This window comes from Pseudophryne corroboree, chromosome 4 (genome assembly GCF_028390025.1).
Source record: "Pseudophryne corroboree isolate aPseCor3 chromosome 4, aPseCor3.hap2, whole genome shotgun sequence".
NCBI classification, from domain to species: domain Eukaryota; kingdom Metazoa; phylum Chordata; class Amphibia; order Anura; family Myobatrachidae; genus Pseudophryne; species Pseudophryne corroboree.
In genome coordinates, this window is record NC_086447.1 from 110,919,011 (window position 1) to 110,931,872 (window position 12,862).

Consider the following 12,862-nt stretch of genomic DNA (forward strand, 5'->3'; position numbering starts at 1 on the left):
GTCCAGAGTGAACGCTATGGCGATTTCTGCCAGGAGAGCACTGTGGACCCGACAGTGGACGGGTGATGCCGACTCGAAACGGCATATGGAGGTTTTACCTTACAAGGGTGAGGAGTTGTTTGGGGAAGGTCTCGCTGACCTGGTCTCCACAGCTACTGCTGGTAAATAAACTTTTTACCTTATGTTTCCTCACAGCCTAAGAAAGCGCCACATTATCAGATGCAGTCCTTTCGGCCGCATATATCCAAGAGAGCTCGGGGATCTTTCTTTCTTGCCAGAGGTAAGGGCAAGGGGAAAAAGCTGCCAGCTACAGCCAGTTCCCAGGAACAAAAGTCCTCCCCGACTTCTACTAAATCCACTGCATGACGCTGGGGCTCCGCGGGTGGAGTCCGCTCCTGTGGGGGCACGTCTTCGTCTTTTCAGCCAGGTCTGGGTTCATTCTCAGGTGGACCCCTGGGCAATAGACATTGTTTCCCAGGGGTACAAGCTGGAATTCGAAGAGGTGCCTCCTCGCCGTTTTTTTCAAATCGGCACTGCCGACTTCTTCCCCAGAGAGGGAGGTAGTTTGGCAGCAATTCAAAAGTTGTGCCTTCAACAAGTGGTGGTCAAAGTTCCCCTACAGCAGCAGGGGATGGGCTATTACTCAACCCTGTTTGTGGTCCCGGACGGTTCGGTCAGACCAATTCTGAATTTAAAATCCTTAAACCTATACTTAAAGAGGTTCAAGTTCAAGATGGAATCGCTCAGGGCGGTCATCGCAAGTCTGGAAGAGGGAGATTATTTGGTGTCCCTAGACATAAAGGATGCATACTTTCATGTCCCCATTTATCAACCTGGCGTTCCTGAGATTTGTGATGCAGGATTGTCATTACCAATTTCAGACGTTGCCGTTTGGGCTTTCCACGGCCCCGAGGATTTTTACCAAATTAATGGCAGAGATGATGGTGCTCCTGCGCAAGCAGGGTGTCACAATTATCCCGTACTTGGACGATCTGATAAAAGCGAGATCGAGAGAACGATTGCTAGACAGCGTATCACTCTCCCTGAGGGTGTTACAACAACACGGTTGGATTCTAAATCTACCAAAGTCACAGTTAGTTCCAACGACCCGATTGCCTTTCTTAGGCATGATTCTGGACACGGAACAAAGGAGGGTCTTTGTCCCTATGGAAAAGGCCCAGGAACATCAGAGCTTGGTCAGGGACCTGTTGAGGCCGGACAGGGTGTCGGTACATCACTGCACTCAAGTGCTGGGAAAAATGGTGGCGTCTTACGAGGCCATTCCATTCGGCAGGTTCCATGCCAGGACTTTTCAGTGGGACCTTCTGGACAAGTGGTCGGGGTCACATCTACAGATTCATCAAATGATCCACCTGTCCCCCAGGGCCAGGGTGTCTCTCCTGTGGTGGCTGCAGAGTTCTCACCTTCTAGAGGGTCGCAGGTTCGGCATCCAGGACTGGGTTCTGATGACCACGGACGCGCGCCTCCGAGGATGGGGAGCAGTCACACAGGGAAGTAGCTTCCAGGGTCTGTGGTCAAGCCAGGAAGCTTGTCGAAAAAATCAACGTTCTGGAATTAAGGGCCATATATAACGGCCTTCGTCAGGCGGAGACCTTACTTCAAGGTCTACCGGTTCTAATTCAGTCAGACAACATCACAGCAGTGGCTCATGAAAACCGCCAAGGCGGTACGAGGAGCAGAGTGGCAATGGCAGAAGTCTCAAGGATTCTTCGATGGGCGGAGAGTCATGTAAGCGTTCTGACAGCAGTCTTCATTCCAGGAGTGGACAACTGGGAAGCAGACTTCCTAAGCAGACACGATCTGCATCCAGGAGAGTGGGGACTTCATCAAGAAGTCTTCGCAGAGATTGTAAGTCAGTGGGGACTGCCTCAAATAGACATGATGGCTTCACGCATCAACAAAAAACTTCCTAGATATTGCGTCATGGAAAAAGGGACCCTCAGGCGTTTGCAGTGGACGCACTGGTGACACCGTGGGTGTTTCAGTCGGTCTATGTGTTCCCCCCCTCTTCCTCTCATCTCAAAGATACTGAGAATCATAAGGCGAAGAGGAATTCGGACAATTCTCATTGTTCCAGATTGGCCTCGAAGGGCCTGGTATCCGGATCTGCAGCAGATGCTCACCGAAGATCCGTGGCCTCTTCCTCTCAGGGAAGACCTGTTACAACAAGGCCCTGTCTATTCCAGGACTTACCGCTACTGCGTTTGACGGCATGGCGGTTGAACGCAGGATCCTAGCGGAGAAGGGCATTCCGGAGGAGGTCATTCCTACTCTGATAAAGGCTAGGAAGGAGGTGACATCGAAACATTATCGCCGTATCTGGAGGAAGTATGTATCTTGGTGCGAAGCCAGGACTGCTCCTCCGGAAGAATTCCATCTGGGCTGTTTTCTCCACTTCCTGCAAACTGGAGTGAATTTGGGCCTAAAGTTAGGCTCCATTAAGGTTCAGATTTCGGCCCTATCCATTTTCTTTCAAAAGGAATTGGCTTCTCTTCCAGAAGTCCAGACTTTCGTGAAAGGGGTGCTGCATATCCAGCCTCCTTTTGTGCCCCCGGTGGCACCATGGGACCTTAACGTGGTGTTACGGTTCCTTAAGTCTCATTGGTTTGAGCCTCTTCAGACAGTTGAATTAAAGTATCTCACTTGGAAAGTGGTCATGCTATTGGCCTTGGCGTCGGCACGGCGAGTGTCGGAGTGGGCGGCTTTGTCTCACAAAAGCCCTTACCTGATTTTCCATGTGGATAGAGCGGAGTTGCGGACTCGTCCTCAATTTTTGCCTAAGGTGGTTTCTTCTTTTCATATGAACCAACCTATTGTGGAGGATTCCGAGTCCCTGGATGTGGTCAGGGCATTGAAAATGTATGTGGCCAGAACAGCTCGGGTTAGGAAAACAGAGGCCCTATTTATCCTATATGCAGCCAACAAGGTTGGCACTCCTGCGTCTAAACAGACTATTGCTCGCTGGATCTGTAACACGATTCAGCAGGCCTATTCTACCGCTGGATTGCCGTTACCGAATTCGGTAAAAGCCCATTCCACTAGGAAGGCGGGCTCTTCTTGGGCGGCTGCCAGAGGCGTCTCGGCGTTGCAGCTTTGCCGGGCAGCGACTTGGTCGGGTTCAAACACGTTTGCAAAATTCTACAAGTTTGATACCCTGGCCGAGGAGGACCTCATGTTTGCTCATTCGGTGCTGCAGAGTCATCCGCACTCTCCCGCCCGTGTTGGAGCTTTGGTATAATCCCCATGGTCCTTACGGAGTCCCCAGCATCCTCTAGGACGTAAGAGAAAATAAGATTTTAAACCTACCGGTAAATCTTTTTCTCTTAGTCCGTAGAGGATGCTGGGCGCCCGTCCCAGTGCGGACTAAATTCTGCAAGACTTGTATGTAGTTTGCTTACATAAGGGTTATATTACAGTTTTGATCAGTCTCGGGCTGATGTTGTTTTGTTTCATACTGTTAACTGGTTCGTATATTCCATGTTATATGGTGTGGGCTGGTATGAATCTTGCCCTTAGATTAACAAAAATCCTTTCCTCGTACTGTCCGTCTCCTCTGGGCACAGTTTCTCTAACTGAGGTCTGGAGGAGGGGCATAGAGGGAGGAGCCAGTGCACACCCATACCTAAAGTTCTTTTTAGTGCCCATGTCTCCTGCGGAGCCCGTCTATTCCCATGGTCCTTACGGAGTCCCCAGCATCCTCTACGGACTAGGAGAAAAAGATTTACCGGTAGGTTTAAAATCTTATTATCTATATATATATCTATATAGATAGATAGATATTTGTATATAGATATAATTTTTTTCCTTAAGTCATTAGAAATTTAGTATGTTCATTAATGTCTCAGTATTTGTCTAAGGTTTTCAACTACCGTTTAGAAACAAGACCAATTCACTGCTCTTGGGTCTGTTTAATAGTTAAAAAAAGGTTTATAAATATAAATTAATTGGTTTGCTATCCATTAGGTGAAAAGACACACACACACACACACACACACACACACACACAATTTAGTTGCCTACTCCTCAGCCTTCCATCTAATCCCACAGTCTGCAGTGTTCTCCAGATGGTCTCAGAGGAATTGATTTTACAGCGAGTACTAAAAAATTTTTAGAGTGTTTTTGGGACAGGCAAGCAAGGGTTGCACATACAGTAACACAATGGTAACACAATAACACAATCTTTGAGCCAAGGCTGGTTTGTCGCTCCTCCAGCTGTTGTGTAACTGCAATGGAAGCTGGGATTTGTAGCACCACAGCAGCACTGATTTACCAATGTTATGTAAATGGTACAATAGTGTACATTAACTACTGACCAGCCTTGGACCATGACGCAACCTGTTGGTCTCCTGTTTCAGGAAGATCTCCAAAAAGTGGACCAAGAAGTGGAAAATTGTAAACGCCATAAAAAGCACTATGAGGAAAAGCTGAAGCAGCATTTAGATGTGATCCAGAAACAGAAGGAGGAATTAGCTACCAAAGAAACAGACCTAGAGGTAATGCTTTTGTTTTTTTAGTCCTTCCTGAATTGAGCGGGGTGTTGTGTTCTCCCTATGTAATGCGATCATATCCCATTGTGCTGTATCTGGCATCTTAATATCGTACTCCTATTTAACTGCTTCCTTCCTGGTCAGTGCTTGGCCACGCAGGTATCAGAAATCATTTACTGGCTACCTCTGGGACCATATACATTATGCAGTAGCAGAATTTGTCGGTTTACTTTGGTAATAGTAAATGATGTTGCTTACAAGTGTCTCTCGTGGCAATGGAGGTGCAATAACCGCAGTATTCGTGTACTCAGTCCCCAAAAAAAACCAACCCTAATCTCCCTAAATTAACCTTAAACCTAACCCTAATAACCCTAACCGTAATACCCTAATCCTACTCTTAATAACTCTAACACTACCACGTCTCTTCCTAATTACCATATCTCTAATAACCATAATACCCTAACACTACCCTAACACTAATAACCCAAACCCTCTAAAACCCTCACCACAATAACCCTAACATGCGTTATCCCTAAATCCTAATCCAACCCCCTAACCTTTCTATGGCAGCACACATGATATGAAGAATAAATAATTACAGTGTGCTACAAAGCAAAGACCTGGCTGTGCCCATTGCCACGGCCCATTCTGCATGTCCTGCATCTCAGCCGATGTCGCCCCTTGGTTATTTCTGTCTTGCAGGCAGATTGTTGACTTTCTTTGGCCACAGATACAACTGTGGTACCTACTTGTATCGACCCAGCAGATCGAACGGAAACCAAATTAAACCTGTACCTGGGAATCAAAAATTGAATTCTCCTATGATACGATTTATTTTATATTTACAGCCTCTAAGCATTATTCAGTTTTTGCAATGTGTATTACTGATGAGTATTACCTTTTTTCCTTCCACATTGTTCAGAAAGGAAGGTGCAACAGAGAGTGAACAGTTGGGGTGGGCAGGGAAGGAACTGGGATTTGATTTTTGGGCGTGCAAGATGTAGGCAGAAAGAAATTGACAGCCAAAGTATTGCTGGTAATACACACTGCAATATAAGGCATTCAGTCCTGTGCCTCTGCCTATGTAGCCTGATCATAGAACACTTGCAGTTTTCAACATAAATTATCACAGTTGGGCATGTTGGTAAATGCGGTCAGTAGATGAGTTATTAACCTGTGTCTGGAGTCATCTTCTGACCACATTAACAGGCCCTAGTGCAGTGATTCCCAAACCCGATCCTCGAGGCACCCCAACAGTCCAGGTTTTAGGGATATCCCTGCTGTGTTTAGGGAAGCACTACCAGAAGTGATCTACTGTAGGTCATTGTTTCTCAACTCCAGTCCCCAAGTACCTACAACAGGCCATGTTTTGTGGATTTCTTTAATCATACACAAGTGAGTGCAGGTTTGGTAATTATCCACAGACAGAAAATCCTGAAAACATGACCTGTTGGGAAAACTTGAATGTTGTGGTTGAGAACCACAGAACTTGGCTACTTGGCCTTAGAAATAAACGGCTGAATTTCCCCCAACTTAGCCAACCTTATATACAGTAGTGGCCAGCTTTATGTCCAGTAGTGCACTGTGAAATATATACTAAATATACAGCTTTAGGGTGAATTCAATTAGCCGCTGTAAATTACCGCTGCTAATTGACTTGGGGGTGTGTAATTCAATTACTCCTGATAGCCGGCACTATCTGGGATAAGTTCCCAGATCTCTGTTTTCTTGCGAAAACGGAAGTAAAAAATAAAATGGGGTAGTTGAATTACCCCGGAAAAATTTCCGGTAGTAGATTGGGTATTTACCGCATTTTTTTTATAGCAAAAACAGGATCACAGGTAATTGTATTTCCCTCTTGGGGCTGTATTCAGTAACTGTCGGAAGCTGCCGTCTTGTCGGAAAGACGGCAGCTTCCGACAGAAATAGGTTGGAAGGGGTTCCAACCTATTCAATAGGGACTGATTTTTTCCGACAAGTTGGGAATTCCCGACTTGTCGGAAAACACGTGGACCGCCGATCCGCGTGCTTCTGTCGGAAATGGGGCCAAATCAGACAGGTTTTGGCCCCCTTTCCGAGAAACTCAATCCGACTTGAAAACAAGTCGGATTGAGGTAAGGAGACAAGCGGTGCTGCGGGGGGGGGAGCAGATATCGGCGGCCGGCTGGGGGATCTGCATGTCGGAATGGATCCGACTTTTATTGAATATACCCCTATGTCTTTAATTAACCTAAATATGGATTCGGTCAAAGTTTACGTTTAATACAAGCACATTTGCCCGAAGTGTAGCGGTACAGTAATTAGGGTCACGTGTTTTAACATAGAAAATTACACCCAAAACAACCTCAAAATAAATCTTGTGTCAATCTATTTTGTTTTGACCATTTCCATGTCGACCTTTTGATCCTGTCAACCTTTTGTACGGTCTACCTTTTTCCCTGTCGACCTTTTGCATGCCGACCACATGGGGTTGACCTATTGACTAATTCTGGTTTGCCCAGTGATCCACACCAGTAAAGAGTTAGACTGACAGAGTCTGCTGTAAACTGCCAGGAAATAAGAAGAGGATATACAGTATTTCTGGGTGTTTTAATGGTTTCCCTCTTTATATTGGTACAGGGAAAAATCTCTCAGGCAAAGCAGATTTCTCCCGAGCGGATTGAAGTTACCCGGACTGCTAAAAGTCTTGATACCGAAATTAACCGGCTGCGGCAAAAGATCAACTCAGAAGAGGATCTCCACGGAAACCGAGAGGAAATAATGAAGTAGGTTCACATTTAAATGCGCCTGGCTCCTTTCTCCTTGTGCTGATGGGCATAGGGGTAAGAATAGCATCTGAGCCCACTTCCAGCCAACCATATAGCATGTGAGACATTATCAGTGACCACTGAATGGGAGACTTTACCCGTTTCATACCTGTTGGCTGCTTATGTCAGCACATCTTATATAAGAGACTTACTGCAAGCCTTTTCATACTGACTATAATATATTGTATTGCTTTTAGCATCGTATATCAGTAAGGGCTTCCGTAATTTTTCATGTGAGTTCAAGAATCAGACCAAACCCTTGGACGTCTTACATTTTCCCAAGTGTACAGGGCCGGAGAGAGATTCACTTATTCTGGCTATTGGAGTTATGCCTAGCCAAGGGGGCACATACTCTCCAAACCTTACACTGTCGCGTTGTTGAGGTTTAGCAGCGCCCACTTGCTTTGATTAGTAAAATCCTTCAGACGAGCGACTGAACACAAAACCTGGTTCTTGACTTAAGAAAAAGACACATACAAGAGGCAGCATTACTACTCTTCCATGTGGGACCTGATGCCTGTCGCCTAGTGAAAGGTCTTTATTGTTGTAAAATTAAGTTTTAAATCTAATGTTCTTTATATTGCTATCTATTCTGTCTTTACTATTGCTGATCCCCTCCTCCAGCTCCCCTGAACCTCCCTGAAGACGCACCTGATATGTGTTGCAGTGACTGCACTATTTTATGATTCTCCTGACTTCTCTAATGATAACTTAGATGTCTTCCTCGTTCGTCGCTTCTCTTGGGATCTGTCAATGCTTGAACGCTGCCTTCCTGTGAACAAATAACAGCATCTCTCAGCTTCCAGGATAATTAGACCCTTGTACCCGTGTCCCTTTCAATTAGTGTGACACGGCTTACTCTACGAAGTGTAATGGTGATTACATAGCTGAAGTGCCAGCTTAGATATGTGCGGCTTGCTGACTACTGTGCGGATGGCCAGCAATACCTGCATCACATAATGACTGGATAGATTCTGCTGAGTTCGCTTTTTTACGCTCGGTAGATCAGCCTTCTCCATACCATATGCTCCTCGTCTTTCTGGATTTAATCCCAGCATCGGTTTGTGGTGTTCTGTATTACAGAGAGTACCATGCTGCAAAAGAGAACTACCACGATATGGAAAGTAAAGTGAAGAATCTGAAGATGTTTGTAAAAATGTTAGATGATATAATGACGCAGCGGTACAAGACTTACCAACAGTTTCGGAGGTAGGTCTTAATAGTTATTTGTATTTTCTTTATTCTTTGTAAAAAAGCTGCGGACCACCATATAGATAAAGTACAGAAACAGTATGAACAAAACAAGGAATATATATGTATGTGTGTGTGTGTGTGTGTACCCTTTTGACGTTTTGGATAGGGGTGAAGAGTCATCCTATTACTGGGATGACCCAAAAGTAAAGGTGGTAAAAATAAATACTTAAAAATAAGAAAACAATAGCATGTGAAGGTGTTTTATTCTAATGCACTGGCAGAACTCTACGTGTTGCCCATTACGCAGGCAGTGTGGATGGTCTGTTTGTAAGCTGAACAACTGTCCCGCAGATGTTGTGGGATGTGCAGATATATATATCTGAGCATGTAAGAGCCAAGTTCCTCAGTGATATCACTAGTTACTATTGAATTGATGGATGACTTACAGACGACAAGAGTAGTTCACCTTGTCCACAATCAACAATGTACATTATATTTCTTTATCATCCACTAGGGGTCACTGGAGTACTCTTGGGATATGGACGGGCGTAGCCGAACAAAGGCACTGAATATTTAAATTTAGGACTCTCCCCCCCCTCCATATCCCCGAGTACCTCAGTGTACTCTCTCAGTGTTTTTTCGGTGCTCACAGCACGAACATCGGCTTGTGGTATACCCACACTTGGATTTTTATTTTTAATTTTTATTTTTACACATAGCACATCCCTTCCCAGTTTCTGGAAAAACATGGGTCCGGGATAGTGCCGCTGCAGGGGCAGCGCATGGCGTGTCGGTCCTCACAAAGAGCACCCTCACAGCCACAGACAGCATGGCGTGTCGGTCCTCACAAAGAGCACCCTCACAGCCACAGACAGCTCACTGCTTCTAAAAGAGCAGCCAGGACTAGAGAGCTGGACGGGCTTGCACAAAAGAAGCCCGTCGCAGCCATAGATCACTGGGACGCTGACTGGAGCTGGACGGAGCTTACACATAGAAGCCCCGTCACAGCCAGGACTACAAAGCTGAACGGAGCTTACACAAAGAAGCTCCGTTGCAGCCAGGACTACAGAATGACACTGAAACAACCATGAGTCACATCAATGAAGACTGGACGGAGCTTACACAGAAGAAGCCCCGTCACAGCCATGACTCACTTCACTGAAACTGGACGGAGCTTACACACAAGAAGCCCCGTCACAGCCAGGAGTTACAGCGTCGCAAGGAAGGTAGGCTGGGGAACCCGCTATGTAGGGGTTAACATAGCTGCCGCCCCGCTATGTAGGGGTTAACATGCCTCGCGCTCATACTGAGCTCCGTCCGGCAGCACAGCAGGGGGAGCTCAGACGCGCTATGCCCAGCCGCTACGCACAAGGTAAGCGCTCCGTTCGGCCGCTGCTTCGCCCGGCCGCACAGCACGCGGCTGCTCTCCCCACTCAGACACAGCAGAGCAGGGGGAAAACCATATTTATCAGCCGCTCCGCACAAGGTCTGACAAAGACGGTGAGCGCTCCGTTCGGCCGCAGCTTCGTCCGGCCGCACAGCACGTGGCTGCTCTCCCCACTCAGACACAGCAGAGCAGGGGGAAAACCATATTTATCAGCCGCTCCGTCCGGCGTCCGTGTTTCCCAGCGGTGGAAAGCGCTCCAGGCACGCCGCTGCTCTCCCCACTCAGGCGCCCTCACAACGGCCACAGCAGACCTCAGTGCAGGTGATGACAAAGGCTGTCGGCCGCCGCAGCTCTCTGTCTCAGTACAGAGACGGTGGGGGGAAGAGACCCGGTGGAAGTTGCCAGGTTAAATATATGTATAAGATATTTATAAGGATGGCCTGATAGTAATGGGCTATTAAATCTATATTACTGTCTGTGATGTAGCAGTATAATAGGCTTTTGAGCCTATATATTAATGGCTGTTATTAACATTGTAAAAAGGCTATTGAGCCTATATTGATGCTGTATAAATATATTAATGTCTGGAATATATATATATATTTATTCATAGAGCATGTGTTGTACCCGGCCTGTGATTATACTGTATAATAGGCTAGATTAACACGGGAACATTTGTAATTTGTTCTGTGATTATCACGGTCAGCATGGCAAAGGGGCCATTTTAACCATGCTTCCTGTTGTTTTCCAGTTTGTAATTCTGGAACATTCCTGCCCTACATCTCTAAGCCACCAGAGGCGCAGGGGTGTTAGGGGGAATTTTTGGTCAGCATAAGTTAGCCATGTAAACTGTATTTTTACATAATTCTAGAACATTCCTGCCCTACATCTCTAAGCCACCAGAGGCGCAGGGGTGTTAGTAGGAATTTGGTTCGGGTTTCATATGCCATGTGAACTGCTTTTCACATAAAGATTACTCTGGTTTCTCTTCACAGCCAATAAATCTTTCGGTTTTTACTAAAGATTTCCGTAGAGAGAAACAACCATGAGTTTAATATTAATATGCTGTTCAGCAATAAAATATATATATGACATGATAACGTCATAAGGCGTGCAATGGCTGTCCGTTGCCTATTGTGGTGTCTGTCTGCATAGCGAGTAAGGCTAGCGCAGACTAAAAATAATTTTCAAGTCCTATTTTAATGGCAATTCAAATAAACATCGGAGTCTCGGAAGTTATTCCGCCAGCTCTAACAAAAGACAGTCTTTCCAAAGGGCCAATTTCCCTTTGGGTACCATAGTGTTTATTTAACTGGTCTTATAATTTAATGCACGATTCTATGTCAAATCTCACACCGATAACTACGAGTGAGAAGGGTACATTAGACCAGCACTCAGATAGTGCAGGGTTGTTGCCAACATACATTGATAAATTACAGTGAGTCAATGTCTCCATTGTTACACTTAGTAGACTTTGACCACTATTTAATCGTTTCCAAGATGACGCCATCCGCCATTGGTAAATGCGTCTGTGTCAAACATTATAAAGACCCAAGAAACATTTGGGTCACTAGACTATGTATGGAAACAATGACATTACTGTTAAAAGAAGCTGCAGAGTATATCTGTAAAGCCTCTTCTAACGATGGTACTTCGATTCTCACTTTTCATCGTCGCTAGTTCAGCACGACAAGGCCAGAGCTTGTTGGTCCTAAATTTGATATTCAGCCATTACCGCATCCAGTATCAAAACGGAATACTTGTGCCGGCGTTTAATCCCTTTAGACTTCAGTTTTTCAAGGCGGTGGTACAAAACACTCACGCCTTGTAACGACAGGACGCTACGGTCAGCAAGCCAGTAGTTTGATGATCTCTTTTCCAATTGTGGAAGCGCGTCTTTACATGTTACTTTTGCGGGGTTTCCAGACTTCAACTCATGGAGGTCTCAGCTAGTTACAAATTAAATGACATGACTGCCTCAGTCGAACGGTTTGGCAGGTAGTCATTTGGTCTCTGCTGGGTTTTCAGCTGTCTTTATAATACAGGCAGTAGTACAACAACAGAGTCAGGGTTGCTTATTCCCCTCTGTTTGGGGTAACAAAACCATACAGCTACGTCGCAGTTTCAATCAGCAAGTCACTTACTGCAGTTTGAAAATAGATTTGCTGCGGTTAGTATTGGCAGATTGGAGCCACAAAATTGCATACTTGCACTTGATCTGCACAATGCAGATATACCCATTCCGGTTTGTTCATCACAGGTTTTAGCGTTTGCAAATCGCCACAGCCATTAACCATTTCAGGTCTACCGTTTCTTATACTCTGGTATTTACCAAAGTGATGTTGGAAGATGATAGTTCATCTCACATAAGAACTCTTTCGCAACAGAGTTTCTCTATCTTAGATGATCTGCTCATAAGAACTCTGTATCAACAAAGTTCCTCTAACTTGCGCTACTAATGTATACTGCGGTGGCAGATCACGTTCACAATTCCTAGGTAAGATTATAAATACGGTAATTCAAAGCATTTACCTACTACACCAGCAAGAACAAATGTACATCTAGTAATTAGTGCAATTCACGCACACTAACGGTACATTGGTGTATTCACCTAGTTAAGATAATAATGCGTTTTAAAGCGATTTAGTTCGCCGCCCTTCACTCGCGGTTCCCACAGAGGGGCGAGGGTGTCTGGACGAGAGTCGCAGAGGTTCAGGAGTTGTAGTTTACAAAAAATCAGCGACAGAGGTTCTAAAACACGATAGATTGCTGTCGATAAATGTCCTGGAACTACGTGAATTTTACAATGCACTACATGCTTCGCTTTCAGTCTGACCACGGGCAGTCAGACAACGCAACGGCAGTTGCATACAGAGAACAAAAAAGCCGCATGGCAATGCGGCAGGTAACTCCAATCCTCAATGGCTCAGAACACCATTATGTGAAAATGTCAAGAGATTATTCCG

The 12,862-nt window shown here is 45.5% G+C and overlaps 1 protein-coding gene and 1 non-coding gene across 5 annotated transcripts in view; both read left to right on the forward strand.

Annotated features, from left to right (window-relative positions):
- Window positions 1-12,862, forward strand: part of SMC6 (structural maintenance of chromosomes 6) — a 370,384-nt gene that overhangs the window by 307,923 nt on the left and 49,599 nt on the right. For all 4 annotated transcript variants that reach the window (XM_063915349.1, XM_063915346.1, XM_063915348.1 and 1 more), the window contains 3 exons: window positions 4,377-4,514; window positions 7,128-7,273; window positions 8,399-8,524. In XM_063915349.1, the coding sequence (XP_063771419.1) occupies window positions 4,377-4,514; window positions 7,128-7,273; window positions 8,399-8,524 (410 nt within the window). The remainder of the gene's footprint in view (window positions 1-4,376; window positions 4,515-7,127; window positions 7,274-8,398; window positions 8,525-12,862) is intronic.
- On the forward strand, window positions 10,870-10,990 carry LOC134913541 (U5 spliceosomal RNA). Its single transcript, XR_010177281.1, has one exon. It is a non-coding gene; the product is annotated as a U5 spliceosomal RNA (small nuclear RNA).